Source organism: Calidris pugnax, unplaced genomic scaffold (assembly GCF_001431845.1).
Source record: "Calidris pugnax isolate Ruff unplaced genomic scaffold, ASM143184v1 scaffold9, whole genome shotgun sequence".
NCBI lineage: Eukaryota > Metazoa > Chordata > Aves > Charadriiformes > Scolopacidae > Calidris > Calidris pugnax.
The window spans coordinates 6,914,824-6,941,925 of NW_015090778.1; the positions used below are offsets into that span (position 1 = coordinate 6,914,824).

Consider the following 27,102-nt stretch of genomic DNA (forward strand, 5'->3'; position numbering starts at 1 on the left):
AGTTCCAGAGCCACAGAATCCCAGAGGGGTTGAGGTTGGACAGGACCTCTGGAGGCCATCTGGTCCAACCCTCACAGCACCAAAAAAAAAGGATATTGCAGGGGTTGCATTGTGGCAAAGGTGGCCCATCAACAAACTTTACAGCACACCTCACTGGATGCCGTACAAGATGAGCCGATTCACTGCTCTGAAATCTCTGGGCCAGCAGAAAAATGTAGATAAGCCTGTCCTGTGCTCTACACACCCACAGGAATCCAACCCAACCCAACTTCTGTCCTGTTGGCTTTGTTTTCACACAATTCCAGAGCCACAGAATCCCAGAGGGGTTGGGGTTGGACAGGACCTCTGGAGGCCATCTGGTCCAACCCTCAAGCAGGGCCACCTAAAGATAGCTCTCCAGGACCATGTCCAGACAGCTTTGGAGTTCACCTGGCTTGGGGGGAAAAAAATACACTAGACATGTAAGATACGGATTAAAACACCAGACTGGATGGTGCCTTGTCTGTGACACCACACAGAAATGTTGTTTTCAGGAAGGTGAGTCTTCAAAGTGAAGCCAACTTCCAAGAGCATCCCTGCAGTCTCAAAAGGTTTAGAAGACCATCTGCCAGCAAAGCCAAAGCCACGTTTGTGTGACCTGCAAGCTGCTGTCTGGCCTTGAACTGGGTGCAACCCACTTCTTGATAAAAATACCAGCAACTGCAGTGGAAACAGTTCATCATGAAAGCAGATGGAGAGAACCCACCTGCATCCCTGGAGATCTGCAAGGACACATGAGACCGTGCTGGCTCGGTCCTTGGGGTGCTCAGCACCAGCAGCTCCAGCGTTTTGTGGAGTACCTGGGGCAGATCTGAGGTAGGAAGAGCCAAGGGGGTTGGCAATAAATCAAACCTTCACCCCAAAGTGAGCAGAAAATCAGCAGCTCCGGAGCGGGACTCTCCCATCACCTGCAGGGTCCATGCAGTAACCATCTCACCATGGATGGGAACAGACACTTCCAAAGAGACCTCCTTCTATTTGCATTCGAAACATTTATTTTGGGAAATACATATTAAACACTATTATTTATACAAAAATGGGCTAAATTTGTCATAATGCTTATAACCCCCAAAAGGCCATTTTAATAGATCTGGATGAAGGTTTTTTTATTGTATTATTTTCTTCTTTTTCCTTCCAAAAAAAAAAAATAAAAATCAGGTTACAAAGGAGAAAGCGGCGTGTCTTGCTTGGCCCAGCTTGAATAGAGGAAAAAAAAAAAAGTTTAAGATGACATTTGCAGAAGTGCCTCACCCAAGAGATTTTTCTCCCCTTTCAGTCTTTTTTTAACACTTGAAATATATATATTTTCTTAGTTAATACACTTTTTTGGGGGGGGTTGTTTTTGCTAAAATATAGCAAGTCAGCAAGTAGATAATTGTTCTTCCCCAACAGCTCCATCGTGCTGTGGTGGGGAGGGAAACATGATTTAAGGAGGGGAGAGAGGATTCTCCTTGTGATGCACCCACCTTTGGCTGTGGGGGGGGGACGACACATGTGTGGGGACCCCCTGCAAAACCTCCACTGAGCAATGTCATCTGGGTGTCCCCACCATGATGAGAGCAACCTCCTCCTTCCTCCTGGTCACCTGTGCTGAAGAAGGTGGCTTTGCCCATCGTGGAGACCACGGGGTGGGCTCTGCAGGTGCCTTCCAGCGCTAGAGGATGGGACACGCTGCCATTTTAGTATGTGCCCTCCCCCCCAAAAAAATAGGGTGATTTGCAGAAAGTTTTATCCCTTAGAGAAGACACGGAGACTGACAGAGTGGACAACAAAGACAAGAGGAGCAGGGGTGGGGGGCAGGACTGCAAAGCTCTGCTCCAGGACCACCCGCTCCTGCGTCACGGCGTTATTTAACTGACCCCCCCCTTGCAGGGTCATGTTGAAAAAGGAGGCGTGGAAGGGTAGAGAAGAGGGGGCCACAGGGCACAGCACCCACAGATGCCACCCCAGCCCTCCCCACGGCTGCGGGGCTCGGTCCGCACATGCACAGTCCCCTCGCACAAGGACTAGCGACACAGAGGAGCATGTTACACCTACACACGTCACACAGGGGGATGCGAAAAATAATAAAAAAAAAAAAAACCAAACAAAAATAATTAAAAAAATACCCAACAGCCTCCTCTGACGTAGGGAAAAGCCCAAGAATCACAAGGGTCAGACAGGACAACCCTCCGCCTCCCACCACCGCTTTGCAGAGACGTTCCACTCTCAGCCCCCTTCGGACAAACACACTCCGAGCCTTCAGCGGAAAAAAACCCACCCAACCGTATGAAAAATAAATATACAAGTGTTCCCAGGACATCGCCACATCTATGGTCCAAGGGAGAGGGAAAAGGAGTCTCTACAACGTGTCACAGGCCTTCGCAGGGTGCAAAGACAGACAAGGCAAGCCCCCCACCCTCCCCTCTCCCAACGCTATTGCAAGGTAACAGTCTGAAAAGGCACTTCTCCCAAAGCAGGTCGCTCTGCCTGGCCGGAGGTCGGTGACAGGCGAGGTGACACCTAAACACTCCCAGTTTATTGCATGTAGGCAAGGTAGAGGGGTTGGGTTGGGGGCTGGCGGGTGCCAGAGGGCTGCAGAGGGCTCAGAGGAGGCGGCAGGAGACAAGGATGGCACCTTCTTGCTCTCTTCACACCACCGTACCTTGCTTCTGAAGGCTACGTTCTCCTGGAGGAACCCTTGCCTTCATCGGACGGAGAAGAACCTCTGCACAGAGGGGGCAGGCAGGGCTCCCAGGAGGACCCCAACCCTGCTGGCCCCACGGATCTGCTCCCCCCCCAAGCTCGGCTATCGGGCCAGCGCTGGGGGCCAGTGAGAGCCCGACCTCCGTGGGGGGAAACAGTCCCCGGCCCAGGGATGCTGGACCAAGGGCTGAGAAGAAAACTCAGGTCACAAAACAAGGGGGTGTTGGGGGGGGGGATGAGCGGTCGCCCCGCTCCGCACGACAGAGACGGCGTCTGGTTATTTGGTCAGTTAACATTGGCAGGGGGCTGGGGGGGGTGGGAAGAGGGAGAGTGGCAGAGGATTTATATAAAAATAAAGGGGGAAGAGGGGAGAAATAGCGAGCGTGAGCGAGCAAGGTCCTGGCTACGGAGCGAGACGGTTACATTTCGTTAGCCACCAGCTCTTTGTCGGTCACGCCGTTGGAGAGCGAGCTCTGGCCCTCGTTCAGCCTCTTGACCCTGTAGGCTTCGAAGTGGATGTTGCTGGTAATATCCTTGATGTTCTGCATGTGCGTCCTGCAGGAAAGGGAGACGGGGATGATGATGGCACCTCGCTGGGCACGGGTTCAGCCAGCCCAGCCCAGCCTCTGCCACCCCCCCAGCTCCTGCACCCCCAACCTCTGCTTTCAAACACCCCCTTCCAGACTAAATTTCTCCTCCTGCTTTACTGGCTAACAACATATTTAGGGCACAGGAGGGAAGTAAAGACAATTACGGGTGGCCATGGACCAGAAGTACCTAGAAGCCTTCACTGGGAAGGCCCTGGTCCAGCAAGTCCCCGGGGTCAGGTTTTGAAGGTCCACCCAGTGACAGCTCAGATGCACTGAGTTTATCCTGCAGCCAAATTTAGGAGGAGTCCAATATCCCCTCCAGCAAGCCAAGGGGGCTCAGCCTCCCATTGCCCTGCAGCTGGGACAACTCTTTCAAGAGGGACTAGTGATCACCCAGAATCCCCAACAGCACGATCCTGGAATGCAGGAGATTTTTGGGGACTGGAGGTAGGACCCAGGTCTGTTGAAGGATCACTAAGGCCAAAAAGCTTCCCAGCTTGCTTGCAGGTGAGCTGGAGCCACACCACACACTGCCAGCAAGCTCAGGGTCTGTCCTGACCCATCCACTGCTCCTCTCCCCCCTTATCTCAGCACTGCAGCTGAGAAAAGCCCTCCGAAGCCGTGTCCCATCACATGGGACCACCCTTCACAGAGGGGCTGCAGCACTGCAGCAGGCTGGGAGGGTCGGAGGGACAGATGGATGGATGAGCAAAGCAGCAGCTGCTTCATGCCGGGCTGGACCCTTCCCTTTCTTCGGATGCCACCTGGTGACCAAAGGCTACAGGGACAGGGCATGGTCCTACCAACCTGATGAGGAGGTCCCGCAGGTAGGCGAACTCACAGTGTGTCGTGTTCTCCACTGGCAGGAAAAGAGAGAAACCCATCAGCGTGCACCCACGGCAGGAGTATGGCAACCACTCGGGGTAAGGAGGACCCTACGGGGCTTCACCAGTGTGTGGAGGGCTGAGAGGAGCACTTACCCTCAGGGGCTGTGGGTGCAGGACTCAAGAGTCCTCTTTGCTGTGATTTACCCAGGTGTCTGCCCCAGCTCAGCAAGACCAACTGGCTGGTGAGGTCTGACTGAGCATTCCTAGTCCCTTCCCACCATCTCCCACCAAACGAGGAAGCTCCCAGCAGCATCTCCTGACTCAATCCCCCTTGCTTTGGACCAATACAAGCTTAATTGGGCACCAGACAAGGCAGCAAAAGGGACATGGTGAGCTTTGCAGTGAGTGCTGGGCACAGCTCCACACAAGTGTCTAGTCTACAGCTTCACCACGAGCATCCTGTAACATCCCAGTCACACCAGTGACTCTGCTGCCGGTGTTGTGGAAGGACACAATCTCTTGCTGACAAAGGTTCTTGCTGTCTGAAGAGGGCTCAGGGCAAGCAAGACTGTCCACAAGACGGAAAAATCAAGGGCAGTTGATCCAGCACAATTAGTCTGCCAGCTCACAGTTTACTAGGCATATGAATTTGTAGGATCAACTCCATTTAAAATTTTTTTTTCACCCAAACAGGCCATGGTTGGGTCCTGGGTTCTCCCCGTGCTGAAGGCAGATGCCACATGCAGAAGGTGAGCAATTTAATGAGCCCCATTAAACTCAGAGCTTCCAAGGACGGAGCACAAGAGGGCAGCAGAGCTTTAAAATACACTGATTTTCCTGGCATCTTTGTTAAGCCGTCCCTCAACACAGGATTCCCATTAAAAAGACTCATAAATGAGAGGAACCTATGATATGAAGGGGAGGAAGATAAGGCGGGTGGCACTGGAGACATGCCAGTTGGCTGTCCGGGACAGGGAAACGTGTAGATGCACTACAGCCAGGAGCCTTCATCTAGCCTTAAAACCACGACTTAAAATGGGGGATAAAAAAGGAAGATGCTGACAGGATGAAGATGGAAGAAATAAGAGATCCCACCAGGGCACCAGCCAAATGTTTGGTGGAGGGTGCAAAGACCTACAGATGCCGGGGACAGGCTCTAATCTGGGCTCGAGGCAGGGACATCAGCACTGCACTCCTGTGCCCTCAGATCCAGACATTAGGTGTTTCACTGTGCAACCAGCAGAAGCCAGGCCAAGGAGGATGACAAGACACCCAGGAGTGTCCCCTCTGGCACTCAACAGCTTCCCAAGTCACACAAAAGGCCCAGGAACACGGTGCAGGAGCATTGCCCGAGGTATTTTCAGTCCCCAAACACCAGGGAAGTGATTTTCTTTGGAGGGGCGGGGAAGCATCACATACACCTAGACTTCTACTGCTCGTTTTGGACCTCATCACCTTCTGTTGGGGCAGGGAGATGGGCTCAGGAGGTAGGGAAACAAGGACAAGGTACCTTCAATGGTGCCCCACTTGGTCTTCCTTCCAAGGATTCTTCTTCCATTAACCTGGTACTCCTGGTCACTGCCCACCACTGCAAATGGGATCATTTCCTGAGGAAAGAGGAAAAAAAAAGGTTATGTTTTCCTCCTGAAAACCGGTCAGGAAATCAAGCTGGCAGACCCCTCGGACTGAGGCACAGCAGCTTCGGAAAGAAAATAGAATCACTTTGCCAGAGACTGTCCAGGCCATCACCAGCACCCGGAGCCGCAGGGCCCATCCAAGCACCATCCAACCCACACCACCACACACTAACCCTGAATTTCTCATTCACTAGCCGATCTTCAGAGTCCTCATCAAACTCCTTCTGAGGATACACGTCGATGCCGTTGGCAAGAAGATCGGCCATTATCTAGGAGAAGAGCAGAAGACCATGTGAAGGAAGACACGGGCAGAGGAGCTGCACTTCCACCACAGCGACAGGTCCCAGCTGACCCAAGAAGCTCTCATGAGCCATGCCCAGCAGCAACGTCTTCCCTCTCCATCCTAAACACTGCCCACCTTGGGGACAGGTCCCAGCTGACCCAAGAGGCTCTTGTGAGCCATGCCCAGCAGCAACATCTTCCCTCTCCATCCTAAACACTGCCCACCTTGGGGAGAGAGACCTGTGTTTAACTCCTACACACCTATCGAGCGCTTGCCCTGGAATCTCTGCAAGAACCTGGTGCCAAGACACGGTGGTTCAGGCTGAGAGTGAGGTGAAGTTACATGAGCTGGGTGTTGCTTTGGGATTGAAAAAGACAATGAGACAACACAAACTGCACCGAGCAACGGGGAATGGAGCTGCCAGGCACGAAACCCAAAGTGAAGAAGTTGCAGAGGTTACGTGTGCATGTATCTGGGTGGCTGGTCAGCTCCGGAACTACAAAGTCAGTCTGGGACCTAAAATGTCACCTGGGCATTTTCGACTGCTGATGCCAGCCCTGGGTAACGAAAGACCATGGGGAGACAGCGTGGCTCACTCGCTCTGCACCAGGTGTGCGTGCACGGAGGAAAGCCCATGCCTTGCTGTGGACTGAGACAGCTCCTCCTCAGCTCCCCACCACGGGAATTTCATGCCTTTCTTCCCCCATAAATCCTGCCCAGCTGAGCTCAAACCCACGCCTTTTTTTGCCTGGTTCCTTTATCAGTGCATGATGCTGCACAGGATGGGTTTTCCAGCCTCCTACGTGCAGCACCGTCCTACCTCCCAAAATAAGAGAAACCAGCCTTGAAAATAACAATAACAAAGGAGGCAGGAGAAACAGGCCCCGAGACTTAAAGCTCGAAACTTATCCTGCACTGACAAAGATCCAAGAGAAACACAAGGAACTGCTTGGAGAGCAGGCCTTTCCCTCCAGCCACGTGGGATCGCTCAGAGCTGCAGCCGGAGGAATGCGCTGGGCTCCCGGCCAGGCATCGCCTCCCAGCCCTGCCGGGGAGGGGGGGAAAGGGGCAGGAGGGGATGGGGGACAAGAGATGGGAGCCCAGATAAGAGCCACCGGCCCCTTACCCTTTGTTTGAAGTAGTCCCTCTCCTCCAGCGTTAACGTGTCGGCTTTTGCAATCACGGGGACGATGTTGACCACTTTGCTCAGGCGTTTCATGAACTCGATGTCTAGCGGTCGGAGCCTGAAAAATACAGCAGGAGAAAGGGGATCGTAGAATCATAGAATGGTTCGGGTTGGAAGGGACCTTAAAGATCATCCCGCTCCAGTCCCCCTACCCTGGGCAGGGACACCTCCCACCAGACCAGGTTGCTCCAAAGCCCCATCCAGCCTGGCCTTGAACCCCTCCAGGGATGGGGCAGCCACAACTTCTTGGGGCAACCTGGGCCAGGCTCTCACCACCCTCAGAGCAAAGAATTTCTTCCCGAGATCTCATCTAAATGAACCCTCCTCCAGATCGAAGCCATTACCCCTCATCCCATCTTACCCCTCATCCCATCTTACCCCTCATCCCATCAAGGCATTCCCACACTCCAGCGAGGCGGGGGCTGCTGCAATCCCCCAGCAGAGAGGGGGCACTCAAAGACTAGACACAGAGGGGGAATCACTTCCTTTCAGATAGGACAAATAAAGACATCTTCTTAAAAGCACATCAGCACGCATCCATCCCAGAGGAGGTTGGCAGACAAACACTTAAAACATTTCCCTTTCAAAGCGCCCCACTATTGCCTGTGAACCCTCGCAAAGCCCCATAAAGTGGGAGAGGACTTTTATCTCTGCACGGATGTTTGGCCACAGAGGGCTGCAGGAACTTGCCCAAAGCTACACGTGTCCTTGGCAAAGCCAGGAGGAGAGCACGGGTGATGGTGGCTGCGAGGCCAACCCGCCTGCGATGTACGAATAAAGCTGGGGAGAGATCACGTTGTGAAACCTCCTCCAGCCCTATCCAAGCTGTCACCCAAGTCACCCATCACACAACATGGACACGGCCACAGGTGACTACTCCTGCTCACACTCCCTCCTGCACCGAGCACGAGCTAGGATCGCATCTTGCATCCATCAGCTGTGATTAAAAAAAGTCTCTGCTAATTCTCCAGGGGCTCACGCGGCACAGCGGAGATGCTGCTCGGTCCAGAGGGCAAAATGTCAGAAAAATCTCTCTGACGGAAGTCTCAGCAGAGGAAAGCTGCAGAGATTGCATAACCCCAACCATCAGCCCCCAGGGAAATCTCTCCCTGCTAAATGCTCCTGCTGACAGCGCAGAGGTGACCCCCAGTGCCACCTGCTCTGTGTCTCAGGGCTGTAGATAGCGATGAGGGCACCTGGCCATGACCCTTCCTCTCTCCACAGTCCTCCCTGAAGGTGTTTTTACTGCTGAGGCAGGAAGGTCAACTGAGCCACAAAAGCAAAGGGACACCTCTGCTGCTCCTACATCCTCAAGACCTCTGGTGGTGGCACGTGCCAGCAGGATACAACTCAACTCATCTTTGGTGAAACTGGGACAGAGAGAGGTGAAGTCACCTTTTGGAGCACCCATAGGCTCCAGTGGCAAATATGGGGCCAAGAATGAGACCTCCCCAAGGGCAGACCAGCCCTGTGCCACAAAACAGAGGCCCATGGCAACAGGGAAGAAACCAAAATAAATATGATGGTGACTTAGCGTGGGGGAGCACGGAGCAGAGCACAGCACTCAGGGAGAATGTGGCCAAGAAAGCACCCTACTCTCAACACACTCAAGCCAAATCCCACCATGGTCTTCTCAGGCCCTACGAAGGGCTCAGAGACCCCGCAGACCCAGCACAGCTCCTGCAAATCCAGCAAGAGTCCCAGGAGTACGAAGGGGAAGGGGCTGACCCTGCTCCTTGGCAGCCACCAAGCAATGTCCTCACCCCACAAGGCAACCCCTACCCAGTTCCATGCCAAGGGAGGGATGATGTCCACCCCCGGAGAGACTCTGGCTGATCCAAAAACAGCAGCTTGAGGCTGCTCTGGCACAGCCAGCACTGGTGACCCAGCCCAGCCCTCCCTTGGTCAAACCCACCCCTCTACAAGGGATCAGGCTGGACCATGCCAGATGGACCTTCTCCTCGCACACATAGCCCAGAGCACATCGTTAGCGTGCGGACAAACGAGTTCCTAACACAAACTCAGGAGTCACAGATCACTCTGGGCCCCAGGAAAGAAAGAGTTTGGCAATTAAAAAAAAAAAAAAAAAAAAAAAAAAAGCTATTGAAGGTTTTTAATTCAAGTATGAATGTGCCTTCAGCTGGAAAAGGTTGGAATAAAAAAAAAAAAAAAAAAAAAGAGAAAAGAAACAAAAAAAACACAAGGAAGGAAACCCCCATGGACACATCTAAGCAGACTTGCTGCTGGCAAACATTGTTTGGAGCTCTGCATAATGTATTTCCCAGACCTCCAAGGAAGTAATGCAGTTATGCTCCTTTCCCAGTAGATTTCTTTCCCCTCCTCTCTCTTTGCTATTTTTCAAACAATTTTCCCCCTCTAAAAGCCTCTCCCCTACTGAGACTGTGTTCCTGCCTCTTTCATCAGCTTTTCTTTTAGAGTGAAGACCGGGATGCATATGGAGCCGATGCAGATGAATTCACAATCAGCCAGACATTTGAGTTTCAGTGTGACTGACAGGCACAGTGAGCGTGTCCCACACCAGGCTGCACCCAAAGCCTTAAGAACCCAAAGCATCTTTGACACCACTTTCTGCTCCGACCGGGTTCTGCAAGTGCCTTGTCCGTGAAGGTCACCTCCTTGCACCATGCTGGAGAACAGGAAAGGAACCAAGGACTCCCCAGCAAAGCAACTGTATTTTTTTTAGGGTATTTTGCAAGTTTCTAGATATTTTACCACTTCCTGCCGTGTAGCCCACAAAATCCCTAAGTATTTAAAAGAAAGTGATTCTTTTCACTAAGAACAAGATGCTATCTGTCACGTTCATGTGAAGACACCAAAGGAAAATAAATGGCTTAAGGTCATCACGAGTGCAAAGAGCTTGATTTGCACTAATAGCCCCATACAGTCCCAGGCAGACATGGCCAAGGTCACGATGGAGCAAGCCCAGATCAGCAGGGACTTCTGCTGGTACCTGCAGGGACCAGTTTTGGTCATTAGCCACCACCACCCCATGATAAGCCATAGGACAGCAGTGCTGGCCACCGCTGGGCATCTGAACTTGATTCATCTGCACAAACCATCGATGCCAGCACCTGGCAAGGATTAGCAGTGAAAGCCTTATATACACAAATACACAAAACAGCAAGAGAAAGCGAGTTATTCCATTGCCTGTGTGCACAATCTGCTCCAAGCACATCACAAAAGAGAAGGTAAAGCTCCAGAAGAAAAAGCATCTGGTTTTTTTTTCCCTCCCCAAATGGTCCCTGACATTATAAACTTGCATCTACACACATACACACTTTGTGCTTTGCTGGGAGCGGGTGGAGAAGCCCTAAGGGGAGTGAATGGACTGGAGCAGGAGCTGAAGGAAAGGCTCCAGCTCACCCCAGCCAGTTCTGGTTGCTCCCCCATCCCCTCTTGCTATGGGGCTGGGGAAAACAGAGCAGCTGGGGACCCATTATCACGTCTGGGCACACGTTGTGGTGGCTGGCACACGTTATCGTGGCTGGGCACACGTTATTCCTGCACTGCCCGCAGCCACCACGCACAGCCAGGACCAAAGCAGGGGCTCATTCCTGCTGGTTCCCTCGAAATGCCATTACAGGAATCAAAATTCACGGCGAGCTGCAAAGTTATTTCCTTTTGGTTGTGCCCCAGATCAAACTCAGGGCAAGAATTCGAGCCGTGCGTTCAGCAAATACCAGGGAGCGCCCAGCAGCCGCCCAGCCCCATCACCAGGACCCACCAGCTCCAGGGACCCCACGGGCACCCGAGAGGGGCAGATTGTGGGGGAAGTGGCAGTGGGTGGCATTCTGGCTGCCAGCAGCTCTGGTACACGCAGAGAAGGGGGTGCTGAGGCCGGGTGGTGTTTCAGAGTTGCTGTTGTGGAGCCGAGCGGCGCTTCACAGGGGTCAGAGCCGAGATATTTATGGGGTGGCAAAGAGCAGGGCTCGCACGACTGCAGCCAAAAGCCCCTGCCAGCACATTACTTAGCCTTCACAAACATGGCTTTGCGGGAGTGTTACAAGAAAGACAGGGTGTGTGCAAACCAGATAGGTTGCAAAGCCTGCCCTGAACTCCCTGCAAAGGGAGAGGGCAGCAGCAATGTGATTTAATCCGCTGATTAACGCTCGAGCTACCCAGAATGAAATGGAGCCGAGCAACCTTCCACTCCGGCCTCTCAATCTGTGCACTTGGTTAACTTCGCTTTTTTCCGTCTTCATCCCCTTTTAATTAAGAAAACAGCAAGGTCTCACCCAGCGACCCAGTAGGCTTAGCCCTGGGAAGCCCCTGCCCATGCCAGGGGAGGGATGCTGAGTCCTGTGCCGTGCCTGACCATGTGAGTGGGGTAGGACAGAGAGACACCAGCCACCACTGCTTTGGCTGTGTCACACGGTGAGGGCAATGCAAACAAGCCCCAAGCAAGTCCTATCCCAGAACAGATGGCACCAAGCATCCCGGGACGGCAAGAGGCATGGGGAGCACACAGATAGTGCCACATGGGCACAGAGGGGTCCTCCACAGCGGTTGTCCCTAGGACAGGTCCCTGCAGCATTACAAGCCACTGCCCTTGCCAGCCACGCTCCCCATCAGCTCCTGGTGAAGCCAGAAGCACCAAAGCAACGACCTTGATGCCCTTCTCATACCCTTCCACGTGCGACCACAGACAACCTGCCCCAGCAGGGGTAGAAACCTGCACTTAATATTGTATGACAACGCCATATCACGGCCTCCCAAACTGTTGTCCTCCAAAACGAGCATGACCCGCTGCTACCAGCATGGCTGCAGCAGCTCCACCCCTCAGCAGAGGTGGCCACGTCGTTCAGGCATGTCCACGGACAGGCAACGCTGGGGAAAGCCCATCCGTGATGATGAGAAATGTAATTTGGGCTTCACAGGGGAGCAGAAAGGAAACCTAATGCCTGACCCAGCTCTTGGAGAAGCAAAATTTCCCACCGATTTCTCCCTCCCGGTGGGGTTTGTCCCACTTCACTCATTCCTCAGCTTATCTCCATCCTGTGGCAGGAGGGGACACGTGGCTCTGACACCGGGGCAGGAAAGTGCAGCCCCCTCCAAACCATGGCCAGGGAGGGAGTGCTGGCCCCAGCCGGGCTATCAGGCTACGGGGGGGGTGGTGGGGGGAAGGAGGATCAGCACGGGGCTCAGCAACAACGGCCTCCAACCGCCGGGCTCCCTCGGATATTGGAAACACATGTTGGTTGGAGAGAAAGAAAAAAAGCAGCTGAATTCCCCACAATTGCTGTTAGCCGGCGGGTGAGAGAAACCAGAGCGCTCGGCTGGAGAGGCTCCGGTGGGGGATGTGGGGAGGGGGCTCCACACCATCGCCTGCACGGCCCCGGGAGGGCAGCCACCACCACCCAAAACCTGCAGCCTCCACACAGGTCAAATATCTGCAGGATCCAAGCACTGGGGGGGGGGGGCTTTTAAGGGTTAAACACCCAAAGCGATGAGAAAAAGCTGGAGCACAGCTAAGGCTGCAACACCCAACCTGCCACGGCAGGGTCTGGAGATCGGGGTGGAGATAAGTGGGACCAACACGCCAGACTGGCCTAAAAATGTCATCTCCCTTTGATCCATTTTCTATTTTATCGTATTAAACCATAAATGCTTCGTCGGCCCCTCTGCTCCCAATCGACAGCCGGTTACACAAGAAGAGCAGAACTGGCCCAGGCAGTCATTTTATTCCAGTGAAGGATGCATTTTTGGTCTACCCACTGACAGAAGCAAAACAAAGTCTTTTCTATTGGAATAAATCTCCACATGGGGAAGAGGAAAAGGCTGACATTAATACAGTGCTGGCAGCTCAAGTTTACTTTTGAAAACAGACCCAAAAAAAAAAAATAAAAAATTCCCCACGCAGACAGAGCCAGAAGTGGAAGGCATTGACACAAATCAAAAGGAAACTTAGGTCTCGTTTTATGTTGTGATACTTTAAGTCACATTTTTCAAGACGCTTTAAGCGCCCCAGATTTTCACTGCGGGCTATGTGCCTAAGGAAAAAAAAAAAAAAAGTAAAAGAAAAAAAAAAAAATAGAGCAAGATCTGGGCCTTTGATGCTGTCGCTTGAGAAGTGCCAGAGCCAGGAGAGCTCTGCGCTGAATAAACTGCAGCCCACTTGCAGACTAGTCAAACAACCTACAAAATACCCTTAAAGGGTGAGGGTGTTCACTCCCTCGGTAGCAGGAGGAAAACCAGTTTCTTTCCTTACAAAGGCAGGGGCGCAGCAAAGAAAATTTATGTTCCGTTCACAAAGGCAGCCTTTCTGTCTAATCTGAGAGCTCAGGGGCTGGTGCCCATCCTTGGTCAAGCAAGCAAGGTGACCAAAGCAAAGCAAGAAGCTAACCAGAGCTCAAGGAGGCTTTGATGGCCCCTTGGAAGAGGAAACACCACATTTCTTGGGGGTACAGCAGCTCTGCTGTGTTATTGTGAGGTCTCCAGATCCTACAGCCCTAGGAAGGACAGCTTCACGCTCTCCTCGAGCTCCTCAAGTGGCCAAGAAGCACAGAGGAATCCCAAGGATGACCCCAACAGCTGAGCTGCCCCAGACCGAAGGCAGGAGGGGGAAGCCCGAGGGTCTGAAGGAGGAGAGCAGGGTACGTACGAGTGGCCGGTGGCTGGGATGAAGTATATACAGCAGTGCACCCGCGTGTCAGGGATCCGCTTCTTCCGGTTGATGTTGATTTCCTCCTGCAGGTACTTCTCGTACTGGTCATTGATGAACTTCATAATGGGCTGCCAGCTGCAGAGAGGGAGGTACATGGGACATTGGGTTGCGTCTAGAGGGATCTAGACCACCCTGAACCTCCCACCCAGCCTGACTGAGTGAAGCAGAGCCTGCCGAGCCGGGGATGCTCAGTGTCTTCCAGAATCCCACAAAACAAACCAACAGACCCAACCCACACTCAAACACCCACTGCTGAGCAGGACGGTCCCTCAGCTCTTCACACCCCGCCATGGCACAGGAGCGAGAGAAGCATCAAACCCCACAAAGCCCAGCCCAGCTCATGGTGAGGAGAAGGCACCTGCCACCGGTCAGCCAGGCCAGCCCTGTCCCTGCCCGGGGTGGCCATCCTGCACAACCAGTCACTGTCCCAGGGACTCCTGGCAGGGCTCACCCTTCAGAGCCACATGAGCGAGGTCCGGGGACCGGCCATGCTGGCACACAGCTGCTCCCGGCCACAAACAAAGCTTGTCTCATGCCCGGAACAGCAGGACGTTTGTGGGCTCTCACAGAGTCCGTGTCTCATGCCCTGGGGAGCATGGCACTGTGCTGCCACCCACAACAACCCTCTCCCCAGCTCCCCACGGAGCATGGGTGGCACAGGACCAAGCTATGGCCCTCAGCACCAGGTCAGGATGCCACAGGGCTTGGCCACCTTCCCTCCACACCGGTCCTCAGCTCACCAGTTCTCGTTGTTGATGTGATCTCCAAAGCCCGGGGTGTCGATGACTGTCAGCTTCATGCGAACCCCCTTCTCTTCAATCTCTGAAATGGAGAAGAAAGATGGTGCATGAGGCAAGCATCGATGGGGGCTCGGGCCAAACCTGCCCTCCCAAAAGCTGCTGGAGACGCTCCCCAGAGGAGAAACCCACCTTCACAGCTCCTCAGAGGCACAAATCAGCCCTCCAAAGAGAGGAAGCATCACACTTGCCCTGAAATGCACCTCCTCCCCCCACCCCAGATGTTCTCTTCCCTCATAGTTAAGTCAATGCTGGTGGATAAAGAGAAAACAGATGCTTTCTCAGCCCTGCAAGCATCTCTGGATGGTCAAAGCCCTTTCAGACATAAGGGAGCGGAGGTTTAGTAGAGGTCCACAACCCCCATGAGCCCCTAGAGACACAAGGCAGAGCAGAACCAAAAGCCAAAGCACCAGGTGGGATCTGCAGAGTCTCACCGTGAGTGATGGATTTGATTTCAATGGTCTTGGGGATCCGCTCTTCAGAAGTCGGCTGCACAGATTTCCTGCTGATTTTGGATTTGAAGAGGGTGTTGATTAACGTGGATTTCCCCAAGCCGCTCTGACCTGGAAAAGAACAGGATAAACCACAGTCAGCACTCACTCGTTTCCGGGCTATTTTTTCAGGGGCCAGGGAATGGGGATGCTGGTGGACTCAGCCTGCACCAGATCTGCAGGAGGGAGGTCAGAGCTGCTCCCCTGCAGCCTCCCTGGCTTGAAGAGCTCGAGTCCATCCTGGGCAGGAGGATGTTGTGGGCAGCAAGGACCTTCCCTGGCTCCAAAGCAGCCAGCTTGCTGGGAGTGAGCAGGGCAAGAGCTGGCTCCTTGCACCCAGCTGAAATCACAGCAACCCTGAGGACAGGCAGCCACCTTTGGGGATGTTCTAAGGGCCGTGGTGACACTCAGCAGCCCTAAAGAAGGGCATGGGGTTCAGGGATCCCCAGGGAGGAGCATCCCAACACATCTGTGCCTTTATCCTCCTGTAGCCTCCCCTGTCCAGCTCCACAGGGAGGACTTAGGAGCCGCTTGGCAAGCCTTTATCTGGACAGGATTAACGGAGCAACAGCTTTCCAAACCTCAGCCCTGCAGCATCCACTGCTGCTTCCCGGCCGGACTTGCTTTTGCAATCGGACCAGCTGGCTGCAAGGACCCCTTTAGGCAGGTCCAGGCCAGTCCCACAAACAACATCCCAGGAAGTACATCAGATTCCACAACTTGAGAAAACAACATCTTTTACAGAGACGCTTTTTTATGCTTTATATCCTGGAGCTGAGGTCAATCCATGCAGAAAAGGACCAGCAGCTCTCGACTCTCCAGACCAGTTGTCCCATGAGCTCAGAGAATAATTTTTCCAGAGCAAAGAAAACAGAGAAACTGCTCAAAACCCAGGAGGCAGACACTTGGCCTTAGAGCAGAATGTCCTGTGCCCGCTGCAATCACTGCAGAGCTCCCACACGCACCAGGAGGGCCCCTTCGGTCCCATCCTGCCGAGCCACGTTGTGGCACTGTTGGTGGCACATCCCTGGCACCACCGAGTATCTCTAAGCATGAAGCAAGGATTTCAGCTACATCCTCCAGCACCCTGAGCCATCCAGCTGCCAAAAGCACCCAACGCTAAGCCAATGGCAAAGTCACCCACCACATTGGCACTGGGCATCACCTGGCCAGCCTGCTCCCTCACTGAACAGCTATTTGGAGCTGAGTTTGCAACGCTACCAACGGCACACCGTAATCCAGCACAGAAAAACCCTGTTCACCAGCCGTATCAGTGCTGAAATGTAGAAGAAACACGTGGACCAGGCTGGGGTCTGGTGCTCCTGGTCTTCTGCTGCCTTGAAAACACACAACACAAACTCCAAACTGGTTTGGGGCTGCTCTCGTTGCACCACCCTTCATGAAACGGAGCGCTTGGGGAGAGGGGGAAAGCAGTGTGACATGCTGATAGAACTCCTGGCAGTTGCTCTCTGTGTCCCTGCCTGTCCAACCAGGAGCTGGACTAGCTGGAGAGAACCAGGGTATCAGAATCACCAGAAAGGTGATTCTGCCCCTCTACTCTGCGCTCGTGAGACCCCACCTGGAGCGCTGTGTCCAGCTTTGAAGCCCTCAACACAGGAAGGACATGGTTCTGTTGGAACAGGTCCAGCAGAAGGCCATGCAGATGATCAGAGGGATGGAGCACCTCTGCTGTGAGGACAGGCTGAGGGAGCTGGGGTTGTTCAGCCTGGAGAAGAGAAGGCTCTGGGGAGACCTTATAGTGGCCTTTCAATATCTGAAGGGAGCTACAGGAGAGCTGGGGAGGGACTCTTTGTCAGGGAGTGTACTGATAGGACAAGGGGTAACAGTTTTAAACTGGAAGAGGGGAGATTTAGATTAGATACTAGAAAGAAATTCTTCACTGTGAGGGTGGTGAGACACTGGAACTGGTTGCCCGGGGAGGTCGTGGATGCCCCATCCCTGGAGGGGTTCAAGGCCAGGCTGGATGGGGCTTTGAGCAACCTGGTCTGGTGGGAGGTGTCCCTGCCCAGGGCAAGGGGGTTGGAAGCAGATGATCTTTAAGGTCTCTTCCAACCCAAACCATTCTATGATTCTATGATTCAGCGGCCATGGGTGGGATGTGCCTCTCCAAATGGGCTGCACCCCGGGGACATGATGGCCGAGTGCAGGATGGACCTGCTCCCCTGACCTGCAGCCCAGCACCTTTCCCTGCGCTGAAATCAGGAGGGGGAAGAGCAGCAGAGCCTCACTGTGCCCAGCCAGCTCTCCTCTCCTCCCAGCCGCTCTGCACCAAAAACTGAACACAAAAGATGTGCTTTGGTTTTGTTTTTTTTTTCTTTTCCCAAGCATAGACCTTTTTTTTCTCATCTCCACAGCCTTAGACAACACGGGGCGACGCTGACCTCATCCCAAAGCCTCCTCTCAGAACTTCAGTGAGGCTGGCAAAACCCTTTTAAACAGGGGCAGAGGATTTTCAAAAAGCTCCATCACAAGGACACAGAGTGGGCAGTGATCCCTTGCTCAATCCCCACCTCCCCTGCAGAAGACACCTCCCTCCTGGCATCTCCCACCTGTAAAAAAACAGGGATTGCAATGATTTCAATGCAAGGTCGAATAAATGGATGGGAATAAAGGAGCCAAACGAATCCTTAGGAGCCTGACCATCCCCTGGAGAAGTGCAGCAGGATGAGGGCTGGCTGCTGCCTCCCAGCCTCGGCAGAGCATCCCCTCCCCGAGGGGTACCCCAGGAGGTGCTGCTCCTCCCGCATCCCTCCCCGCGTCTTCTGGGAGGGCCAGAGCTCGACTTGTTTATGCTGCCACGAATTCCCCAGCCTGTAAACAGTCAGCCCAGAGCCTGCCAAGGGAAGAACAATGTTTTCCAGCCGCGCTGTAAGTACGGGCTTTCATACCACACACAGCGCTGCCAAGGCAAAGCCTTTCCTCAACATCCCTCCTCATCTGCAGAGCAGAAAGCAGAGGTGCTGCCTCTCCTGGCAGGGAAACAGGGGCTCAACTCACACAATCCCACTTGCAGCCTCTCAGGATCGGTGCTGAGACCCCTCTGCCCCGGGAGTGCTGCTCGGCTGGCAGCAAGGAGCTGGGTTTGTTAAAACACCTTGGGAGAAGTGGTTCTGCAGTGACCGGGTTTGCGGGGATCTCCCAGCCCAGGGAGCCCTCGCCGTAGAGCAATTTGGGTATGGAAATATCAAAATAGGAAAGGCAGAGCATCAGCAGAGCTTGCTGGGAAGCTACAGCACATTAATGCCTTTTACAGAATTAGCAAACTCTGGATCAGTCTCTCTCAGGAAGACTCCCAGGGCTGTGGGGGCTCCTGCCCCACGTGTATCCCTGCACAAAGTCCATCATAGCCCCGTGCAGCTCCTCGCAGGAGAAAGCCAGATGGTGATACCCCACCACCACCTCCCACCACCACGCTACCTCCCCTGGGAGACCCAGGCAGGGAGAGCTGCTGCCCGCACAGCTCTGCCCCAGGGAGCACAGCCCAACTCACACGAGGTGCTCCATGAGACCAGGCAAGACACCGATAGCTGGAAAAATGCAAAAAAGGCTCATTTCTTTTCCCTTTTCCCCCTGCAGGAGTGCAGACCCCACAGCAGAGGCTGCAGACAGCACAGCAGCAGTACAGCCAGTGGCCTCCAGATGAAACGAACTCCTTCGTCCCATCCACCCTGCAGCCTCAGAGAGCTAATGAACAGGAGTTTGCAGGCAGCAGGGTTTGGCCACACAACCTTCCAGCCCTCCCTCCCTCCCTGCACGTGGACACCTTTTGGGACACTCTCATGTCTCCTCTGTGCTGCACTGCAGGTCCCCGGAGGAGCCACCAGTAGCAGAAGCCATTTGAGCTGAGCTACGCAAACCCTCTTGCTGGTCTTTATTCCCACCAGGAAATCACACACAGCATTTCTTCCCTGGTACTTGGACTGTGGTGGCATCTGCTGTCTGAGCTGCTCAGCACCATCCCTCAAATACAAAACTCCTAATCAGGAATTTTAGCCAAACTGGGGCTCTGGTTTACCAGCAGCGGTGCATGCCCCTGAGCCATGACATGCTCCCTGACTGCTCAGACCAGTGCAGGTCTCCCAGGAGAGGAGTCAAGGGAGCTCACTGCAAGGCTCCAGGAGTCCCAACACTCCCTGGGGGGTTCCCTCCAGGACGTGCCTATGGGTAATGCACCCTGGACGTGGGAAGATGCACGAGACCATGGGCCACGTCACACCCCCAGCTTTAACGACAGCTGAATTCAAGCCAGCTCTCGGGGAGCAGGGTTTGCTGACCCCTAAGGCAAAGACCCCAGTGCTGAGCCCAAGCTGCTGCTGCTGCTCCTGGGGAGGCTCCAGAGAGGACAAACATCGTCGCAGAAGAACAAAAACGGACTCGCCGAGCACGTTGTGGGCAGCTGGTGTGAGGAAGAGAACTCACCCACGACCATGATGTTGAACTCGAACCCCTGCTTCATGGCTTTCCGTCTCATCTGCTCCAGGATGGCATCTATCCCCACGTAGCCAAAATCTGCAGCTGGTTTCTCCGGCCGCATCGGCGCCGGCTGCTTGGGCCCGGCATCCCGTGGAGCGTCCGTCATGCTGGGTGCGTGGCTGGGAACTGCCTCTGGACCTGGGGAGGCAAAGAGAGGGCGGTCAGGGGTGGCAGGCAGCACCAGGATGCTGCTCCTGGCAAGGAATGAAAGGAGCTGCCTGTTGCATCCGAAGCGGGAATAAATCACGTGCTGCCTCTCCGCTATTAACAGTGGCAAGCAGGGCACTGGGAGGCCGAGAGAGAAAGAGACATGTGGGATCTTCCTCTGCCTGTAATTATATCAAATTGGGGATTCCCCTTCTTACTGGATTCACCTTGATCCCTCCCGGCATCACCGAGCCCAGCACGGCAAAGGGATGCTGCCACGGGGGGAGCAGGCACACCGGGGTCCCACCAGCAGCCGATCTGCTGCCACGGAGCAGGATCCAGTGCCACCAAAGTCCTCGGAGCAAGTCCAGGAGTTTATTTAGTGAGTGATGAAGGCTTTTAGCAGCACAGCCCTTGCCCAGGCGCTGCTGTGAAAGGCTGGCAGAGCTACCCAGCTCCTCCGCAGCACTGTAATTACGGCGCTATGCAGATTGCTGGTGGGAATGCCTCGTGGCCACGTTTCGGGGAACCGGCTGGCTCCGCAGACACAGAAAAGTCCTCAGCATCTACCGACACGTGCCCTCCTCGAGTTCCAGCTGACGCAGCACGGAGGCTGCTGGCCCCGGCTTGTGTCTCGCCAAAAAACCCAAAACCCAACGCATCTGCATCAAAACGGGTCGCGCCAGACAACACCCACGAAACTTTCACAATCCTGCTCCAATTCTGCCAAACCCAGACCCTTCGGCTTCCCGCAGAGACTGGGCACTCCTCTCCCCTGCAAGACGGCTCCAGGTTAGCAAAGGGCTCCAGGAGAAGTGATATAAGACCTTTATAACAAAAATCAGGAACCATCCTCTGCCCCTGGCATCGGGCAGGACCATCTGTCGCCGGGAAGGACAAACTGCCCCTGAGAAGGACAAACTGCCCCTGATGTGCTGGTGGGCGATGCAATCTGCTCCCACCCAGCCCCAGCTTTTCCACATCGTCTCAGCAGATGTAGCAAATATCCCCAAGGCAGAGCATGCACAAGCTCAGCCTGGTCCTTGCCAGCTCCTGGAGGTATCAGCCACACAGGTGAAGCTCCTCTATCCCAGGCACAGAGAGACAGGCTTTATGAAAACACACTTCGAAGAGCCCTCCCCACCCCGAGGTTGCTGTTGATCAATTCTGGGGTCCCTGTGGCCGCCAGCCTTGGCATGTATTTTATTTTTATTAAGCCTTTTGCAAAGCTTATTTCTTATTTATTTGATTATTATTAATTCAAAAATGTTATGAATATTTACAAAGGACTTATTGCTAAGTCCTCATCCTCATTCCATCAAACAGGAGTATGGCTCTCAGCTCATCTCCTCACCCCACGGTTATTTGACGAGGTGCTGCCTGCTTTTCTCTCCCTCCCTCCAAAGGGATTTGTCTGGGGGAGCATGGTTGGGCTAAAGGGGCTCCTCCAAACACCAGCACATCATCCCTTCTCCTCTGGTGACAGGGCAGGAGCCGCGGGAGCAGTGTCAGACCGGAGCACGGTGGGGTCTGCCAGGTGGAATTGCTCGGTTCCTGTGAGCACAGCGTGCTTCCATGCACACAAATATAGTCCAAGCAGGAAAAAAATATATAATAGCCAACGGGCAGAGTAGCAACACGCTCCTCCCTGGGCACAGGGGGACCCAGGGTCTCACACAGCTGGAAACACACTGCCACCGTGCCCCTTGCAAAGCCACCCGGCCCAGAGGACCAAAGGTCTCACCGCAAATCCCAAATTAGCTCTATTCCAAAACGACAAGGCCAAAAAAGTGGAAAAAATCCCTACATACCACTAAGGAAAAAAAGAAAAAAAAAAAAGGACTAAATCACATGGAAAATATTCTGTCACTAGCAGCAGTGCTGGGTCAGGCGGTGCTTTGACTCCTGCAGGCACCAGGAGAGTGCCCCAGAGCGCTGGCCCCATGGGACACCAGCCTGGGACACTGGTGCAGATAAGGTCCAGCAGCGTGCACGGAGAAATTAAGGAATTAAACACATGGATAATAAAGCTACTCTCTGCTTGCGATAAAGGCCAGGAGCATCTCCAGCACCTCTGGGCTACAGCTGGCTTATCAAACCCCACTAATGAGCTCCCTGCACGTGCAGAAGGGGCTGACCCCCTCCCCGGGCAGGGGGACGTGCTGGCAAAGCTGTCCCCGGCGCAGGGAGGAGAGGCGACGTGCCTCCTCACATTGCCTTGAGTGCGAGGAGGAGGAGGAGGAGGGCTCGGGACTCCCCAGCCCCCAGCCAGACAAAAGCCACAGGAAGCACGGGGCGATGGCAGGAGGTGCTTTGTCACCGGTTTGTCCCCGTCACCGCCGAGCACGCAGGCGCGCTGCCGCCCGGGATGCACTCCAGCAGCACAGCCCACGCTGCTTTGGTTCCTCTGCGGGGGGGGAAATAAAAAATAGTGATTTAAAGGACATTTTCTTCTAGCACCTGGCCCCTGTTTGGGGAAAAAAAAAAATAAAAATGAAGATATTGCAACTGGGAGGGTCTGCAGGGCAGCGGGGGTGCAAAGACACGAATACCCCGGTGGCACCAGCAGGCTCCCAAGGGAAATGCTGCAACCCAAAACCTTCGCTTTGCCCTTTAGCTGCCCAGCTGGTCTTTTCTGAACAAGGACTCGAGGATCACTTGGCTCCAGCAGAGGCAGGATGCGGCCGAGCCGCAGGACCACTCTGTGGCACAGGCACACAGGGCTGTGGTGCCCGCTGGCCAGGAGCGCTCCCAGCAGACATTTGTCTAAAATAGAAAAATCCTAGAAATAGGCTGGAGCAGAAGTGGTGGCTGCCTGGGACGTGCCACGGCCAGATCCTGTACTTCTGTCACCCAGGGACGGTGCCAAACCTGCGACGCTCTCGGTGCCAGCATCGCCAAGACACCCCCTCCAAAGAAATGGGTTAATAAACACCAAATACTATCAGAAATTCCCAATTGCAACCAAGATCCTGGCAAGAGCAGGACCAGCCCTCACGCACCATCGCTCACGCACCATACAAGTCTTATGAGGAGAGGCTGAGGGAGCTGGGGGTGTTCAGCCTGGAGAAGAGGAGGCTGAGGGGAGACCTTACACCCTGAAAGGAGGGTGTAGAGAGATGGGGGTCGGTCTCTTCTCCCAAGTCACAGGCGACGGGACAAGAGGAAATGGCCTCAAGTTACGCCAGGGGAGGTTCAGGCTGGATATTAGGAAAAGTTTTTTCACTGAAAGGGTTCTCAGCCATTGGAATGGGCTGCCCAGGGAGGTGGTTGAGGCACCATCCCTGGAGGTGTTCAAAAGAGGGGTTGATGTAGTGCTGGGAGATATGGTTTAGTGATGGTGTGGCTTTTTGTTTGTTGTGCGGGTGTCTATTTTTGTCAAAGTTAGGTTGACGGTTGGACAAGATGATCTTTGAGGTCCCTTCCAACCTAGAAGATTCTGTGATTCACCAGTGCCACCGTAACACCACTGCTGGGGAGGGAGCTGGGGAAGCTCACCGGCTGCTGGCTTTGCTGCTGGGGGCAGAGATCCCGGAGCCTGCAGCTCCCTCCGGCCAGTATGTTCTCAGATAAACACGAAACACGCCGTTACACATGCTTGTGCCATATTTAGACCAGGGAAACCCTCTCCCCACACTGGCCCGGGAGATGTCAAGACCGTCAGGGCAGCGCCGCAAGGAACGGGGACAGCCCCAGGGCTCCCACCCAGGCGCCAGGCTGACTCAGGACAGCTGCTCCAAAGGTGATTTTTGCCAAAAAATTCTAGGCTGTTGCGCTGTAATTGTTGCATGTCAGACACGAGCCAAACCCAACATCTGCGAAGCAGCAGATGAAAGGCACCCTGTGGGGGGGGGGGGGGCCCCGGGGCGCCCCCGCCCGCGCCAGGCTGACTCAGGACAGCTGCTCCAAAGGTGATTTTTGCCAAAAAATTCTAGGCTGTTGCGCTGTAATTGTTGCATGTCAGACACGAGCCAAACCCAACATCTGCGAAGCAGCAGATGAAAGGGCCGTGGGGGGGGGGGGGGAGCCCCGGGGAGCCCCCTGCTCCTCCAGCCAGCTGGACGCCGTGCGTGGGCGGCCGTGGGATGAGCTTTGCGAGGGGCTGCTGGCAAACCCCGGGCTTAGAAATGCCACGCTGATGCCACGTGGCTACAACGACCCGGGACAAGGGATGCAAACACAGGCTGGAACCCCAAAAACCCTGAACCCCAGGGCCGGCAGACCTCCTTGAGGATCTGGGAAAGGGATCTGTAAGAGACTGGCGTTTCCACCGCAAACACACAAAGGTTAAATAACCCCTGTAGAGGTGGAACTGGGAATGTCTCACCAACCTCAGCTCCTGGTCAGACCCAGCAGCTCCGTGCTCTGCTCCAGCGATGCACTGGGAGCGGGATGCAGGTGGTCCGGGAGGGCAGAGCTGGCCCTGGAATGGTGCTGGTCGCGGATCTGGTGCTCAGCGGCTGGACGGAGCCGCTGGAGAGAGGTCAAGGAGGCTGCACCTCTGCCACCACCACCCACCATCCCCTCCCAGCCCCCAGACTCGAACCATTCGCACGCTGTACGGATGCACACACCATCAGCGGAGAAACGCTAACACTTGCTGGGGAAATCAAAGAAACAGCCCTCGGAGGGAGGGAGCACGGAGCATTTGCCACCATTGGGTGATTCTGCAGCTGGTTCTGCAGAGCTACAAGCACCAAGATGACCAGGACGGTGGGGCCAACCCCCCGTCCCTCCATACAGCAGACTGGAAACACCGTGGGCTTCCAGCCTCGTTGGATGGGTTCATGTGAACACAGAGAAGATTCACAGAGGCAAAGAGAGGTACATCAGGGCATGAAAACACAACTGCCTCCCAGGCAGCTGAGCATCCAGAGATGGGTTTGAGGAAGCAGTGCGGCCCAACTAACCTTTCAATTTTGGGGAGCAGCAATCTTACAAAATTGTGCCTGTAGGGCGTAACAGAGACATTTTTAGAAGCAAAGAGTGAATTTATCATTCCTGGCTAACTGCAGCTGGCCAGCAGGACTGCGGCCTCTCCCCTTGGCACACCGAGCCCATAAGCATGAGCTACGAAAATGGATCCAACCCATGGAGGAGGTGGCAAAGCCACAGCTTTCCTTTCTAAGGGGACAGGAGTCGGGAGAGGGAGGCAGCAAAGCCGGGGCTGGATGCAAACCCAGCATGGCCCAGGAATCACCGCTTTCTTCGTCTGCCCAGGCAGAGCCACCACGGGATTCCCCAGAGCCAAACACAGTGGATCCACACTGGTCCCACAGGGATGTGTGGGTACCAGGGAATGCCAGGCACAGCTCAGTCTGAAACTAGGGGGGCCACCAGTGCCCTGGAGGGGGCTCAGCCCGGTGTGCAGAGCTGCCACCACCACCAACCCTGCAGCACCAATCTGTACCTAAGGAATGTTTCTATTATTTGATTGCAGTCATCAGAGCACAGCTGGCACAGCCAGCCCCAAGCTGGAGCTTGTCCCTCACATCCCTGGGCATCAGGCTAGGGTTTCAGGCTGGCCACCAGCCCAGGCCCACCTACCAACCGGTTACGCTTCCTTCTTGGCTTGCATTTCCACCCAGGTGCCAACAGACACGACCTAGAAGTAGCAGAGGATGCTTAACTACACTTCATTAGACCAAATCCACCCAGGAGCTGTCAGAGAGGCAGCCAGGTACCTCCTGAGCATACAAGATGCTCCAGGCACGAAGGCTTTTTTATTCACGCAGGGTAATAAATCTATTTTCAGAGATCAGGAAGGGAACAGAGACTCCTGCTCTGCCATGAGCCCTTCGGTAGGTGACCAGGCAGGGCCGTAGCACCGAGCCCCGGGCACACACCACGCGCAGCTCCAGCCGTCCCTGCTCACCACCACCGCTTCCGTTCCCCCTCCCCACTCCGGAAACATCCTCCGCAGCTCACCCCTCTGAAGCTCTTTCATTTACAAGAGATGGATGCTCCAGGGCTCCCCATCGCTGCTTCCCTTCCCAGCTTAACCCTCTGGCTGCCACAGGCGTTTCTGGACCTGGGATGCAACCAGCTCATCCCAGAGGTCAAACCTCGTCCCAGAGGTCAAACCGTGGTGCCAGCTCTGCCCTGGACACAACCTCCAGTGTTGGCAAACTGCTGCCTGAGGGCTCAGGGGTGAGTCCCCGTGCCACCTCGGCGTGTCCCAGGTATGGCGTGAGGCCAACCACCGCCTTCCCCAGCCCTGACACGTGCCAGCCCTTGCAGTGCGGCCGTCGTACATCCTCATTTCTCCAACCACGTGAGGCAGCAGCTCTAAACCACTTACAGAGACCTGCAAGAAGCTGTTACGCTCTTCTTCTGTTTGCCCAGAGAAGTTTAAAAGAAAGGAGATGATCACAGATAACCCCAAGTCTTGCAAATCGAGCTCCGAGCCTCAGGCACACAGAGATCTCCAGCCACGGAGCCCCAAGAGGCTTCCCCCAAGAACTGACCCCAAGACCTTGCTGGGGACAACCCCATGGCAGGGGAACTCTCCTGCACACCAAAGCCAGCACAAGCCATTCCATCACCCAGGGATGACCCCCCCAGTGCTGATTCCCCCCATGGGTCTGGAGAGGGGACCCCCCCTGTCCACCCTGGAGACCCTTCCCAGCTCCTGGGCCAGAAAAAGCACCTCTCCCCCGGCCACCGCTCCTCTGCAGAGCTCCAGCCTTTGCAAACAAAGAGGCAGGCAGCGCTCCCCAAACTCGGTTGGCCCAAAAAACGCCGCAGGAGCCACACAGGGCACCTGGGCACGGGGACCTGGCACGGCTGCGTGTGCCCAGAGCCACCGCGTTTCACACCCACGCTCCACCGAGCTACCGACTTCTGCAGCTACGGAAACAACAAAAAAGAAAGGCAAGCAGCAGCATCAGGGCTGCCATCACCCTGAGTTACAGGAGTAACAGGGAGGGATTTACATCTTGGCTTTGTTTTTTTTTTTTTGGTTTTTTTTTTTTGTATTATTATCATCATTTTATTTTTTCGGGTTGATTTTTTTCCTTTGTTTTGCTTTTGGGGGCCAGGTTTGGAGTTTTTTTTGTTTGTTTGTTTGGGGTTTTTTTGTATTTTTTTTTATTTGTTTCTTGCTTTTTTGTTTCTTTTTTTTTTGGTTTTGTTTTGTTTCTTTTTCCGAAGGGCAGCTGTGCCCCAGCCGCTCCCAGAGCCCGTTAATGGGGGACCACAGGAGCAGCAGCGGAGACCCCGCAGGAGTGGGGGGGGGGGGG

General features: G+C 54.5%; 1 protein-coding gene across 8 annotated transcripts in view; it reads right to left on the reverse strand.

The window, feature by feature from the left end:
• Window positions 1–1,011: 1,011 nt before the first annotated feature.
• SEPT9 (septin 9) overlaps window positions 1,012–27,102 on the reverse strand; it is a 164,559-nt gene continuing 138,468 nt past the window's right edge. For all 8 annotated transcript variants that reach the window (XM_014953219.1, XM_014953230.1, XM_014953248.1 and 5 more), the window contains 9 exons: window positions 19,661–19,852; window positions 15,164–15,292; window positions 14,673–14,754; window positions 13,870–14,007; window positions 7,188–7,305; window positions 5,952–6,047; window positions 5,652–5,748; window positions 4,122–4,173; window positions 1,012–3,279 (listed from right to left, as the gene is read on the reverse strand). In XM_014953219.1, coding sequence (XP_014808705.1) covers window positions 3,144–3,279; window positions 4,122–4,173; window positions 5,652–5,748; window positions 5,952–6,047; window positions 7,188–7,305; window positions 13,870–14,007; window positions 14,673–14,754; window positions 15,164–15,292; window positions 19,661–19,852 — 1,040 coding nt within the window. In that variant the 3' untranslated portion in view covers window positions 1,012–3,143. The remainder of the gene's footprint in view (window positions 3,280–4,121; window positions 4,174–5,651; window positions 5,749–5,951; window positions 6,048–7,187; window positions 7,306–13,869; window positions 14,008–14,672; window positions 14,755–15,163; window positions 15,293–19,660; window positions 19,853–27,102) is intronic.